The following is a 13,671-nucleotide window of genomic DNA, read 5'->3' as shown; positions in this document are numbered from 1 at the left end:
TATACATAATTGGATAAATTTCTGATGGTAAGAAAAACTGAAGCATGTTTTATGGGTAACAGGGAAGATAAAAAAAAACAAACTTGGATCTGCAGAAAAGTTTAGATTAGGATCACTTTGAAAGGTTACAGGGAGGTTTGGCTCCTTAAGGTTGTGGCAGTGGTGTTTAAGCTGACATCCGGCTGTTCTCTGTGCAGATTGTCCCCTCACAGACAGAGAGGGACAGCATCTCCTCTCCAACGGCGAGCAAAAACTGGCAGAAAGGGCCATCAAAGACGTGGGGCCTCGCAAGTCCCTGGGTAGGTGCCAACAGAATCCAATAGATTCAACCAGTGGATACAAGTATCTTTTCTTCTTGATGTATTTAACTTGTTCTGGTAGGAGGTGAAGGAGAAAGTGATGATGAGGAAGATGATGAACCAGTGCAAGAGCTTAAAAAGCCCACTTCTGACGAGGTAAGAGGCACTAGAGAGGACTGCTGGGTCCTTTGAGTATCTCTGCTGGTGGATAACAGCCATCTTCTCTCCTCAGGGTACAGCCAGCAGTGAGGTGAACGCCACTGAGGAGATGTCCACTTTGGTCAACTACATCGAACCTGTGAAATTTAAGAGCTTTGAGGCGGCAGCTAGTAAGTGTGTTTATAGACAACGTGGAATAAAGATGACTTCAAACAGATTTACTATTATCATGTTGTTTTCTTCCTGTTCATTGCCAGTTTCTAATGTTATTCTCACAAACTTCCTTTTTTTTACTCCTCCTTTTCCAGAGAGGAGGAAGTACTTTGAGATGTCTTCATTTGTGGAAACCAAAGGAATGGACGCCCTGAAAAACTCCCCCATTGAGTTTGTTGAGTATCCTTAAAAGCTTGAAGGAGAGATTGTTTCTGAAAAAAAAGATCTATAGAACCTAAATCCCTTTACCATGTGGTCCCAAATGAACCCATATAGATGATCAGCTGGTTTCAGGAATTATTAGGCAAATAAATCAGATCCTAAATTATAAATCATTAATATTTCAATTATCTGATCCATGTGTTTTTAGTTTTTGTTAAAAGGCAGACTAAGTTTGGAGCAAAGATCAGTCTGAACACCATTAGGAACTGCTTCCAGCATGTGATGCATAGAACCTACAGATGTTGCTCCTCCCTGCATCTGTACAGCATAGTGATCCTTCACAGCACTTTCCCAGATACAATAAGAACCAGCTGAGCAGGATCTACCCCAAAGGAACGAGGGTGGACAGCTCCAACTATATGCCTCAGGTCTTCTGGAACGTCGGTTGCCAGATGGTGGCGCTGAACTTTCAGACTCTTGGTGAGAAATTGGTCTGTGTGGCTCTTTAACACATCTTTATAACCTCACCAGCAGCCGCACAAAAAAAAATCAGTAAAATCGCTGTATTAATTATTTCTTTTGTCATCCTAGAGAAGCCAGTTTCTGTTTTATACTAAAATGAGAATTACATGAAAGAAAAAATCTCCATAAATAGGCAACTACTTTAGCACTTACCAAACCTGTCAACTGACGGCAGTAAAAACACTTTGAAAACATGTTGAAGAGGAAACAAGGTTGTAGGTTTGGACATTCTGCTGGGACTTATACTTTAGTCAGATGTGACTAAGATTGTGCTGTTTGGCAGCAAACACCCCAATACAAGGATTAATTGGTGAATCTGGGATGATGTGGACCTGAAGGTCATGTGGACAAGGCTGCAGTGGGACATCAGATCAAAAAAGCCTCTCAATATCCTATATATTCACTTCATCTAAAGTAGAGCGCTGTTTCAAACATGCTGCCCTCATTTTTGTGTTATATAAAAGCAGCTTTGCTTATTTTAAGGTTCCTAAAAAAGTGAAAACAAACTAAGGAATCATTTAAAAACCCTATGCAGTGTTTATAGTTTTGGTATTTGGAGATCTATGGCTTTTTTTGTTCTTTTAGCTCTGTAAGGAGTCATGTAAAAGATTCCTCTTTTTTTTATTATCCTAAAATGTCTGTTTTAAAAAAATATATACTTCTTAAAGCCTTTCCCCTACCGAATTAATGTACTATGCATACATTTTTTATTTTTCTAAAGTATTTTTTAGTGTGATGTTGTACTGCTGCTATTAAAGAGGAATTTATCACCATTTATTTGTCTATACTACACCAAAAATATGTAGGGAATTGTTTACAGGAATATTCTCCCTCTTCTTCTTTTTTGTTGTCATGCAGACCTTCCTATGCAGTTGAACATGGGTGTATTTGAGTATAATGGCCACAGCGGCTATCTACTGAAGCCAGAGTTCATGAGGAGGACGGACAAACAGTTTGATCCCTTTACGGAAGGCATAGTGGATGGGATCGTTGCCAATAAAATCACCGTTAAGGTACAAACCAAGGTGTCATTTTTTTTTTTTATTGGCTGATTGAAAAAGCCTGTTCTGTAACTGTGGCGCTTCACATCCACCAGGTGCTCTCAGGTCAGTTTCTGACAGAGAAAAAGGTGGGTGTATACGTGGAGGTTGACATGTTTGGACTCCCAGCCGATACAAAGAGGAAGTTCAGAACAAAGACCTCCAATGGGAACTCCCTGGACCCTGTGTGGGAAGATGAAAGCACCACTTTCCATAAGGTCGCTCACAGAGCACCACTTTTTTTTCTTTGATAAATCTTTTACTCCCATTTAATCTGTCACACATTTCAAATTTATGTGTTGGTTTCTAAATGTTCCAGGTGGTGCTTCCTTCACTGGCCTCGCTGAGGATAGCTGTTTTTGAGGAAAATGGCAAGTTTATTGGACACCGGATTCTCCCTGTGTCTGCCATCAGACCCGGTAAGCTAACTGCCATTAATATATGTGAAATAGGGCTGAAACAATTAATCAGAATAATCGTGAGTTATCGAATATTAAAATAATCGTCAACTAATTTAGGGTAGCACTGTTGCCTTGCAGCAAGAAGGTTCTGGGTTCGATTCCCGGTCCTGGGTCTTTCTGCATGGAGTTTGCATGTTCTCCCTGAGCATGCGTGCGTTCTCTCCGGGTACTCCGGCTTCCTCCCACAGTCCAAAAACATGACTGTTAGGTTAATTGGCTTCTCTAAATTCTCCTTAGGTGTGAGTGTGTGTGTGAATGGTTGTTTGTCCTGTTTGTCTCTATGTTGCCCTGCGATGGACTGGCGACCATCGACAGCTGGAGATGGGCACCAGCACCCATCGCGACTCCACTTGGGATTAAGCATGTAAAGAAAAAAATTGATTCATCGTTAACTGGAGTATGGAGACTCTTAAACATGAATTTAGCTGACAGGCAACCCAATTTGAGCAAAAATTATACCAAAACCAAAAATATATATAAATATTTTGCATTTAAGATAAAAAAAAAAAAAAACCCTTTTCATCTGTCAATATGCTTTATCCAGATCTCACAAGTGGAAAAGTTTTAGTTTCCCCTGGTTTAATTCCGTAAAAAAATCTTCTCTAACTAACCTTTTGCTATCCGAATTATCGATTAATTGAAAAGATAATTGACAGATTAATTGATTATTCATTTTCTCTTCCTGTCATTAATTAATATTGATTTTGTTATTGTTTTTCATTTGTTTTCTATGTCTTCTTTTCAGGTTACCACTACATTAGCCTAAAGAATGAGCTTAATCAGCCACTTTTCCTGCCCTCTCTGCTGGTTGAGATTGAAGCCAAGGACTTTATCCCTGATGAACACCAAGGTACATGTGCCAAATTGATATCACTGCCAGAAGAACCTGTCCTTTAAATAAACAATCATCTAACAGAAGTAATACATGTTCATTTTTAGGTCAAGAAAAACTATTTTCTGTATTTCTAAGACTGTGCACATCTATTAAATGATGGTGATACTGCTATATTTAATCAAGGAAAATAAGACAAGTAGAGAAAGTAGAAAACAAGTAATAGTAAAGATAATGGAATGATAAAGTTTAAAAGGCAGTGTGTCATTAAAGGAGGGCTGCTATTTGACAAGAAAAACTTCAGGTTTTATTACTTTCTGTTTTATAAAGTTTACCGGAAACACCACTGTGCATCAAACCTTCCTTTAAAAATAAATCCTGCACTGGATTCTTCCCTGTATTTGGCAGACTGCAATTTAAGTCACCTTAAATAGGTGTCAAACTCCTTATAAATTGTATATACTGCATTGAGTTAGAAATAAAATAGTACATATTAGTTTTCCCATTATGGACTGCAATAACGTATTTGTAAGATACTTGCAGTCTACGTAAAGCACTGTCTATATACCCCAAACTTATTTCTTTTGGGTTTAAAAACAACAATCTTCCAAATTCAAATACTTTGGAAAATAATTTTCTATATTTATATAAAAAAGGAAATGGGTAAAAATAACTTCAATCTATTTAGACTTGTTGTATATAGATGCATCAACATTTATCATATAAACTTCCCATGTTTGAAGTCCATTCATATAAAAAATACAATTTGGACTGAAGCATCTACTGTGTCTTAAAGGTGCCAAATGGTTTCAAAACTTGTGCTAAATGCTAGCACTCAATTTGGATTAAATTACATCAATATGACATCCTTATTAGATTATATCGGTTTGAGAAGAATTAAGTTCTAAAGACGCTGATGAAGGTTCTCAGTCATCCAGGTCATAGTCATTCCGTAAAAATTAAAAAAATATCCACTGGACTTGGTTTCCAAGATTTTTCAGATGAATTGAATTGAGAAAGCTTCCTGGAGAGGTGGCGAAACGTCTTCAAATCTTGGAAACCAAGTCCAGTGGATATTTCTTGAATTTTTACGGAAGTTCTAAAGACACTAAATTAGCCCATAGCAAAAAGCATTAAAAAAACGAACATAATTTGGTGCAATTCAATGCTTAATACAGCTGGAGGAAATGTAGCACTGAGCTCAGATTACAAAATTACCGTTTTTTTCCCTGTGTTTTGGTAATTGTTTAATTTAGCTAGCTAATTAGCTATAATTTAGCTAACCAGTACTTTTAAACAAACTGTATTGTTCTGTCTGCATATTATTTAACTAGTGCCCTTAATTATTTTGCAGTAAATGCTTTGATTATCAGTCGGAAATATATTTACAAATTTTCTGACAAAAAATAGCTCCTGCTACTTATTAGTAGTTTAGAGCCAGCGGTTTGTTAGCCTAGCTTAGCAGTTAGCGCCCCGCTCATGTGTATATTAACGTCCTTATTTTCCAAACATCTGTATTTTATATTGCATAATTTATTATTTAACATGTTGTTTTTTGTCTTCTCGAACAACTAATAAAGGTAAACTGTGATGAAGCTAAGCAAACACTGAGTTTCATTTGTTTCTTTGGTGTGTCTTTATTCAGATTATGCTGATGCCCTGACCAACCCCATAAAGCACATCAGTAAGTTTGCCAAGAGAGAGACACAGCTTGCTGTTTTCATGGATGAAAATAGTGAGGTGAGAGAAGTGCATGTTTTATTTTGTAAAAGATTTGGCCTGCACTTCCCCTATTTGTTGGGTTCTTATCAGTCTCTGCTTTTTGTCTTTGTTAATTAATGAAATGTTTACTGTTGAACAGCAACCCAAAAATGGAGACTTCAGCAAAGAGACGGAGGTCATTCCAACAGATTCACTCCCTTCTCCTCTGCTGCCGCCTCCCTTAAGTCTCCTTGACGAATCTCCTGACATCCCCAGGTTACCTGCACCTGGTAGGGATATTTAGAAATTTCACTTACCTGTTTCAAACCCTTTTTTTTTTATCCTCACTCAAAAATTTATTTTATAGATGTGCATATAAGTTTACATACCCCAGCGGACGTTGTGATTCAATATTAAAAAAAAACAAAAACTGTTTATTGTTTTGAATCATAATCAGAACAGAAACTACTCTCACCTTAAATTAAAAACCCTATACACATTAAGCAATTATTTTCTACTGCAAAGCCATCAGGATATTTCAATGCTGCATTGGAAGCCAGTTTAAATGCACTACTTTGGACCTGAGAACTGCAGCAAAGCGCTGTAATGTGTGCATTTTATCATGTTGCAACCACAACATTAAAGATTTAAAGTGCAGTTCTGATTTTAATGACTAATGCCCCTTTTTCACTGGCTACACTTGACCCAGGTCTCCTTCAGTACCGTTATTTTTTTGGTTCCAGCTCATGGGTAGGGAACGATCAGAGATGAGAAGGGTCAAAAAAAGCCAGGTCTATAGCAAGCTGATTTAACATAAATTCGGTTGTACCGCCTTTACATTCAAGATATCTCAAATTGTTTCATGACTAGACGTTTTAGCGATTTAAGATATCTCTAATTATATTTTGACTAGTCAAAATTTTATTTAAGATATCTTGAATTACTATTCTTCCTAATCAGAATTTTAATACAGATATCGTAAATTACCATTCCGGATTTTCAAAATGTGGTTTTGTCTAGTCAAAATGTATTTTAAGATATCTGGAACGTAATTATGGATGGTCAGAGGAAACCAAATTTATGTTAAAAAGTCTTGCCATACGGAATCAGCTTAAGGTTGACCATGAGACTGTAGTGTGACTCAAACCCTGAGTGTTAAGCCATCCTGTTAGCACTTTAACATTTGTTTTAATGTGATTAATGGGGAAAACTTCAAGTGATATGATAGAAGATATGGTGTAATATATGGTGAAAGATAATCATTTGTAAAGATTTTTTCAGATCTTACCATACAAATCATAACATATTTTATTCTGCATCTGCAAAAAATCTTTCTGATGAATTTGCATTCAAGTCAACTTAATCACAAGTTTTTACATGCCTCATTTCTCCATTGTCACCCACACATAAACTGTGAGTGTTTCGTGTGTTTTTTTCCTTTCTCCCATGTCTCTGTGCCTCCATGTGTAGTACAAACTCCTAAGGAGGATCTGGTTGCCACTGTTCTCACAGGTAAGACTGTCACAACACATTCATTTCAAGCCTGAAATGAATAAAGTCATCCTGTTTGTCTCATTCAGTAAAGCTGCAACTGCTAAAATGTCCTTTGGGGGAAACATAAGCTGGATTTAATGTGAAGTTTCTTGTAGAGATCCAGTTTCTATCAGTGGAGGACCTGAAAGCACACAAGAGTTACACTAAACTGACAAAGAAACAGACTAAAGAACTTAATGAGCTGCGGAAGAAAAACAAGAAAAAGGTGAAAACAGAATAGAAAAAGCTTAAATTGGATTTGAGAATTTTAATTTGTTCTCTTGTGCTTTAAATGTTTTTTTTTTTTTTTTGCTTTTTTTTTAGATGGTGTCTGAAAGTCAGAAGAAGTCCACCATCATTGAGAAAAACTTTAAACGTAGCATAAAGAAAAGGTAAGTAAAAAGTGATGTATGAAGTAAGCCAGTGGTCTGCAACCTGTGGCTCTATAGACATAGCCTCGTGAGACCATCCTGATCTCGCAAGCTTTCAAGATTTCACTCGCTAATCAGTCTGGAGACTCTCCGTTGAAGAAAATTTGGAGCCGTTCACCAAACGAACGTCCAATCAGCGTTGGCTTTGAGGCGGGTTGAGGTGTGACGCAACGAGAAGCGTGACAGTTCAGTCTAAAGAACATGGCAGCTTCAACCGATGAAACTAGCATTAGCGTGGCTATCGAGTAAGTTTTATCGCAATTACAGAGTTTTTCTTCACTGAAGGAAGAGCAAAACGCTGCTCTGGAGGCTTTTCTCAGAGGAAAAGATGTTTTTGCTCTTCTCCCGACTGGTTTCGGCAAGAGTAGCCTGGCTGTTAGTACGTCATATGCTTCGTTGATCTGATTGGTTTATTTGGCCCGTCTATCACCAACATAGGCCAATCAGCTAACCAGTATTTTCGCCCTTTCCCAAAATTACTTCAACCGAAGGTTTCCAGATGGATATGCGGAGCAAATCCATCTGGCGGAGTCAGGTTGCTATACACACTCAACTTTATCTCTCTTTATTACTTTGCCTTGAATATGACGAGGAGCCAGCTAATCCTTGGAAAAATGCACATACCGTATTTTCCGGACTATAGGTCGCAGTTTTTTTCATAGTTTTGCCGCAGCTGCGACTTATACTCTGCAGCAACTTACGTGGGAAATTATTAACACATAATTTTATAATTTCACATGTTATTTTCACACTAAAGAGGGCACTCTAGGGCTGTGTTGATGATGTCATTATTGGCGTTGATTTATAAAAACAACTCAGAAGGGCTTTACCAAAGTGGCACCAAAAAGAAAATCATTTTCTGCAGATTACAATTTTTAAGTAGAAAAATATGTAGCTGAAAATGGTAATCGAGCAGCAGAAAGAACGTTTGGAGTTAGCGGAGTTGTTTAAAGTGACACCAAGGATGAAGATTTTATTGGATTTAGTCATTTAGAGTGACAAAGTTTTGATAAACTTGTTAGAATGTCATTTATGCTAGTTATCTGAATAGCTATTAATATGTTATGTTAACATACCAGGCATGTTCTCCGTTTGTTGTTAGTGTGTCATGTAATGTTAGAATATTTTACAATTATTCAGCCTGTTGTTGCCTCTATTTTATTTTGATTTTAAATGGCCTTTCCAGATGACATGTCTGTTCTTGGTGTTGGATTGTATCAAATAAATTTCCCCCAAAAATGTCACATACTTCAGTGTGACGTATATAAACTACCGTTCAAAGTTTGGGATCACATTGAAATGTCCTTATTTTTGAAGGAAATGCACTGTATTTTTCAATGAAGATAACTTTAAACTAGTCTTAACTTGAAAGAAATACACTCTACAGTATAAATTGCTAATGTGGTAAATGACTATTCTAGCTGCAAATGTCTTGTTTTTGGTGCAATATCTACATAGGTGTATAGAGGCCCATTTCCAGCAACTATCACTCCAGTGTTCTAATGGTACAATGTGTTTGCTCATTGGCTCAGAAGGCTAAATGATGATTAGAAAACCCTTGTGCAATCATGTTCACACATCTGAAAACAGTTTAGCTCGTTACAGAAGCTACAAAACTGACCTTACTTTGAGCAGATTGAGTTTCTGGAGCATCACATTTGTGGGGTCAATTAAACGCTCAAAATGGCCAGAAAAAGAGAACTTTCATCTGAAACTCGACAGTCTATTCTTGTTCTTAGAAATGAAGGCTATTCCATACGAGAAATTGCTAAGAAATTGAAGATTTCCTACAACGATGTGTACTACTCCCTTCAGAGGACAGCACAAACAGGCTACTGCGGGTACTGTTTAATGAAGATGGCAGTTGGGGACCTGTGAGGCATCTGTTTCTCAAACTAGAGACTCTATTGTACTTATCTTCTTGCTTAGTTGTGCAACGCGGCCTCCCACTTATTTTTCTACTCTGGTTAGAGCCTGTTTGCGCTTTCCCTTCAAAAATAAGGACATCTCAATGTGACCCCTAACGTTTGAACGGTAGTCTATCTCTGTTTTCCTTCTTCGTAATCCATTTTACGGCTGGTGCGACTTGTAGTCCAGAGCGACTTCTAATCCATACAATACGGTACTAACAAACGCTGGTTCACATTTTCCCATTTCACTAATTCCCCAAATAAATAGACTCTAAATACTGTTTTTTTTGTTTGTTTTTACTGATTTTTTTTTTTAATCCTCTTTTACCCACTTGAAATATATATCTATTCCATTTGTGCAAGTTTTTTCCTTCATTTCAAAACCTAAAATTTTAAATGGTGTAATGGTAATATAAAAACAGGAAAAATCTTTGGTAGACATTTATAAAATATAAGTTATCCTTTTCTCTCTTTTAAAAACATCATTTAATGTCTGCGGCCAAATGAGTTTTATTGGATGGATGGATTGTATTGGATTGGAAGGTTGCCGACCCCTAGCTTAAACCAAGCGTTTTGATGAGAAGATAGGATAAAATGTGTCAGCCACAGAGCATAAATTTTACTTTTAAGGGTAGTATGGCTAAACTGGTGTTTATTCCAGTGATTCTGAGAACGGGGACCTGGAGAAGCAGATGGCCCAGCTCCAGGAGCAGCAAATGCATGAGCTCCTAACGCTGCGACAAGATTTTTACGCTCAGGAAAAACTGATGCGACAGCACCACCTGACAGAGGTAATAACGCCCCACCACAGAACTCAATACAGAAATGTCACTTATAGCGTTAACAACACTTCCTGTTTGTATGTAACAAGACCGTTGTTCTGTAAGCACAGAGCTTTGCTAACCTCCAGCAAGCTCTCACTCAACCATTTTAGATGCATGTGTAGCTCTTATGACCTCAGAGGCATCAAGAAAGTCTGGCCTAAAATTTGCCGAGTGTCACCATCCTGTTACTAAGACACCTGCTCTGTTTTTTTTAGGGTTTCCAGAAGCTAAAGCAGATGGCGGCTGAAAGCCACAGCGCTCAGCTGAAGAAACAAAAAGAAACCTGTGAAAAGTAAGAGCAACCTTATTCCCACACACACAAAAACAAGGCAATAGTTTAATAGAATTTATTTTCCCCATGTTTTTTTAAGTTCAGCTACACTTTTTTAATCTTTTTTTTGTATTTTACATATCAAGTTAAACTATATCTATGCCTGCAGGGAGAAGAAGGAGCTTCAGAAGATGCTGGAAAGGAAGCGAATAAACAGCATTGTTGAAGCAAAGTCCAAAGAGAATGTGTACAAAATATTTACATTTCTTTTAATCTTGTGTTTCTGAGATAAACATGAAGAGGTTACCTTTTTGTTCAGACTTTCTCCTTCTGATTATTTCTTTTCTTTAGGGACCAAAATGAGATCAACAGGAAACACATTAACGAGTCTGTCGAGGCTATCCGCAGGGTACGTACTCCACCCCACACGTGCACACGCATCACTGAGGCTCCTAGCATGTGTTAACTGGCCTCATTTATTTCTCTGGAGCAGCTTTTACCGATGTTGCTATGATTAAGTTTCTTTTGTGATTTTTTTCTTGCGTTTCATTTTCAGTTTTTTATCTTAAATCTCTTCTCCACTTTCTGCTCATCAGCTGGAAAAGGCGCAGAGTATGAGGCAAGACAAGTTAGGGCTGAGGCATCAGGAGTTGCTGCAACAGCTGGAAGCTCTGCTTCCTCAGGTGAGCACTGACAAATTAGTGTGAAAAAAGAAAAATTTTTCCTAATACTTTACTCTTTTTAACTTAAATGTATTTAATTAATAATCAAACTAAAGCAGGCTTTCTCAACCTTGTCTTTTGGTCAAGCTGTCCCACACTTGCCTTAAATGAATGGGACATTAAAAGGCATCTGGAGTGACCTGTCCATTCAGACACGTCAAAGAGTAGATCTTCAAAAGATCAGTGTTCAGACTGTCATTAAAAGAACAGATACAGGTCGCATTATGGGCAAAAAAAAAATCAGATTTGGCTCACGTCAGACTGCCATGTGATGTAGCCTAAGATATGTATATAATACTTGAAGAGTAGGGTTGATTAAAAACTGATCTAAAGACCATAAAACTTGAGGATGAGCTTTAATTCCAGGTTTCTTTCGCAATATTTAAATGTCTGGAATATGATTTCATCTTTCCTGGTATGAAAACATGAGAATTTGTAGAGTTGCTGTCCTAAAGCTTTTAGTTGCAGCTCTGTGTTGAGACATCCTGGATGTCACCATAACTAAAAACATTTCATTGCAAAATCTCTAATCTAACCCTATTCAAATGCCAGCATTTTGATTCATATGAGCGCTGGAAAACATAATTTCCCCCATTTCTGTATTCCCAGAATCATATATAAAGTTATAAGCTGCATTAAACAGGCAGCGCACACCTTAAAAATATCTCATTTGTCTTTATGTAATCTGTCAGTGCTTTACTGCAGAGGATTTGTTTGCTTCATGTCAGTGCTGGTTGCTGTACAATTTATCATTTTCCAACTCTGACAGAGGAAAACAGCCACTGCTAATTATGATCTGGAACATAATAATTTAATCTGTAGATAACAGCAATTGTTGCCTACAGAAAGATTATGTGAAAAATAAAATTTGGGTTTAGAAATGCACTTTATTAGCACTAAAAATGTGTCTTAATGGCTCTATAAGAGCTTTCTTTCATATCCATTGCGTAAACTGCACTGTTTTCTGATCAGTAAGCTCTGAGTTAATGCATAGTTTCATGATTCTCTTGAATTCTGTGGATTAAATAAAAAAAAAGAAACTGAGAAATTAGCCCCTTTATCACATTAGCTGACTGGCACCTCCCATACTAATGAGCCTCTGTTTGTCTTTTTGCTCATGAACAGCTTCAGTCACAGCTGGATCGAGAACTCAAGGACGAGTACCGTCGCCTGCCAGAAGAGATCAGCCAGCTCATCCCCCCAGACCTTCAAAACAAAAGCTCCCGCAACGATTCTGTATTCACCGCGCTGTCCAATCACAGCAGCCCCGGCTCGGGCCCGCCCTCCAACTGCTCCACACCCAGTTTCCAGTCGACTCCTTTTCGGAGAAGCCTGAACAAGAGCAGGGACAATAGTAACACCTCACTGGCCGACTCTACGTCATCCTCCATCACACCTGGCCGGTCGGGGGCAGATATTTCTTTCAACTAGACTTTTGGATTTTACAGAGTCAGAAAAGAAAAGAAAAAAAACATAGGGGTCTGTAGTGATCATATGTGGGGTACAAATGATTATCTGCTAATTTTATCCTTTTTTTAAAATCACTGTTTTGTCCTTGTCTACAGAGCTGTAATTTTTTATTTTTACTGTTATTGTCAATTTTGCTAAGGAAATATTCATTAATCAATCTTTTGTTTTAAACGTTTTAAAAAAAAAGACATTAGTTTAAATGTCTTTCAATTATTTTTCCCCTGCATCTTTTCTGACGTTTGCCGCCAGTCAGCTTTGCTGTTTAATGGCGACCCAGGGAATCTCAAACTTTGTGTCTCAAACAGCTTTAAACTTTTTTTTTTTTTTTTCCTAATATGTATATTTTGAAAAGCTTTAAACTCTTGAGTAAAGCGGCAGCTTTTGAACAGCTTTTTGACATCTGACACATTACGGCTCGGGTATGATCATGATTGTTATATATATCTTTTAGGCCCTTATCTGTAAAAATATGTAGTTTTAACAAGATATAATTAAGGGATTTTTTTCTAAGAAGAAAATGTTTTTACGTAATTTAAAAATTGGAGCTGTAATGTCAAATGCCAACCACTAGATGGCGATGGGGACCTTGCCATTTATTTTAATTGCAGTTTTGTCAGGCTGCTCTTCTAGTATCTCACTGCACTCAAAGACTGCTTTCACCATAATCAGCAGCAGGATTAATTAGAAACTAGTTCTGGTCTTTCATCTATAGTCAGTTTAAAAATGCCTTATATTTTTAAACTAGGTTCAAAACGTAACTTACAATATTTTTGTTTTTAAAATCTTTTTCCTCTCGTTCAATCCTGTAGGTGTTATAGAAGAGAGGCACGCTCTTTCTCAAACTAAGAGCACATACTTCCATTAGCTAATAAAACACCTGTATGATGGTGTACCCTTCATTAAATCTCGCCTTTAAGAATATGCTTATTGGGATTCTTATTTCATCTAAACAGAGATGGGATTTTGTTTCGATGCTTTTTTTGTTTTTTATTTGTGCCATTGCAGCCTGGAGGAGGACATTAGCTAAGTTAGCAGGACTACTGTGGAATATGGTCCTCTGGTGACTAAAAGCTGCACTAGAACATCTTTATTAACTTAGGTTCTGTTTTACTTCTATGGTT

The 13,671-nt window shown here is 37.4% G+C and overlaps 1 protein-coding gene across 1 annotated transcript in view; it reads left to right on the top strand.

The window, feature by feature from the left end:
- The window catches only part of plcb3 (phospholipase C beta 3), a 76,604-nt gene extending 63,899 nt beyond the window's left edge, over window positions 1-12,705 (top strand). The window contains exons 15-34 of the mRNA XM_015373840.1: window positions 198-299; window positions 382-455; window positions 532-628; window positions 767-851; window positions 1,189-1,313; window positions 2,214-2,368; window positions 2,452-2,613; window positions 2,715-2,814; window positions 3,602-3,706; window positions 5,334-5,428; window positions 5,550-5,679; window positions 6,860-6,901; window positions 7,039-7,148; window positions 7,247-7,314; window positions 9,925-10,054; window positions 10,303-10,379; window positions 10,528-10,605; window positions 10,710-10,767; window positions 10,955-11,041; window positions 12,206-12,705. Of these exons, the coding sequence (XP_015229326.1) occupies window positions 198-299; window positions 382-455; window positions 532-628; window positions 767-851; window positions 1,189-1,313; window positions 2,214-2,368; window positions 2,452-2,613; window positions 2,715-2,814; window positions 3,602-3,706; window positions 5,334-5,428; window positions 5,550-5,679; window positions 6,860-6,901; window positions 7,039-7,148; window positions 7,247-7,314; window positions 9,925-10,054; window positions 10,303-10,379; window positions 10,528-10,605; window positions 10,710-10,767; window positions 10,955-11,041; window positions 12,206-12,511 (2,186 nt within the window). The 3' untranslated portion in view covers window positions 12,512-12,705. The remainder of the gene's footprint in view (window positions 1-197; window positions 300-381; window positions 456-531; window positions 629-766; window positions 852-1,188; window positions 1,314-2,213; window positions 2,369-2,451; window positions 2,614-2,714; window positions 2,815-3,601; window positions 3,707-5,333; window positions 5,429-5,549; window positions 5,680-6,859; window positions 6,902-7,038; window positions 7,149-7,246; window positions 7,315-9,924; window positions 10,055-10,302; window positions 10,380-10,527; window positions 10,606-10,709; window positions 10,768-10,954; window positions 11,042-12,205) is intronic.
- The last annotated feature ends 966 nt before the right edge of the window (window positions 12,706-13,671 follow it).

The sequence above is a fragment of the Cyprinodon variegatus genome, unplaced genomic scaffold (assembly GCF_000732505.1).
Source record: "Cyprinodon variegatus isolate N-32 unplaced genomic scaffold, C_variegatus-1.0 Scaffold93, whole genome shotgun sequence".
Taxonomy (NCBI): domain Eukaryota; kingdom Metazoa; phylum Chordata; class Actinopteri; order Cyprinodontiformes; family Cyprinodontidae; genus Cyprinodon; species Cyprinodon variegatus.
The sequence above is the reverse complement of the archived record's forward strand: the minus strand, read 5'-3'. Positions and strand labels throughout refer to the sequence as shown.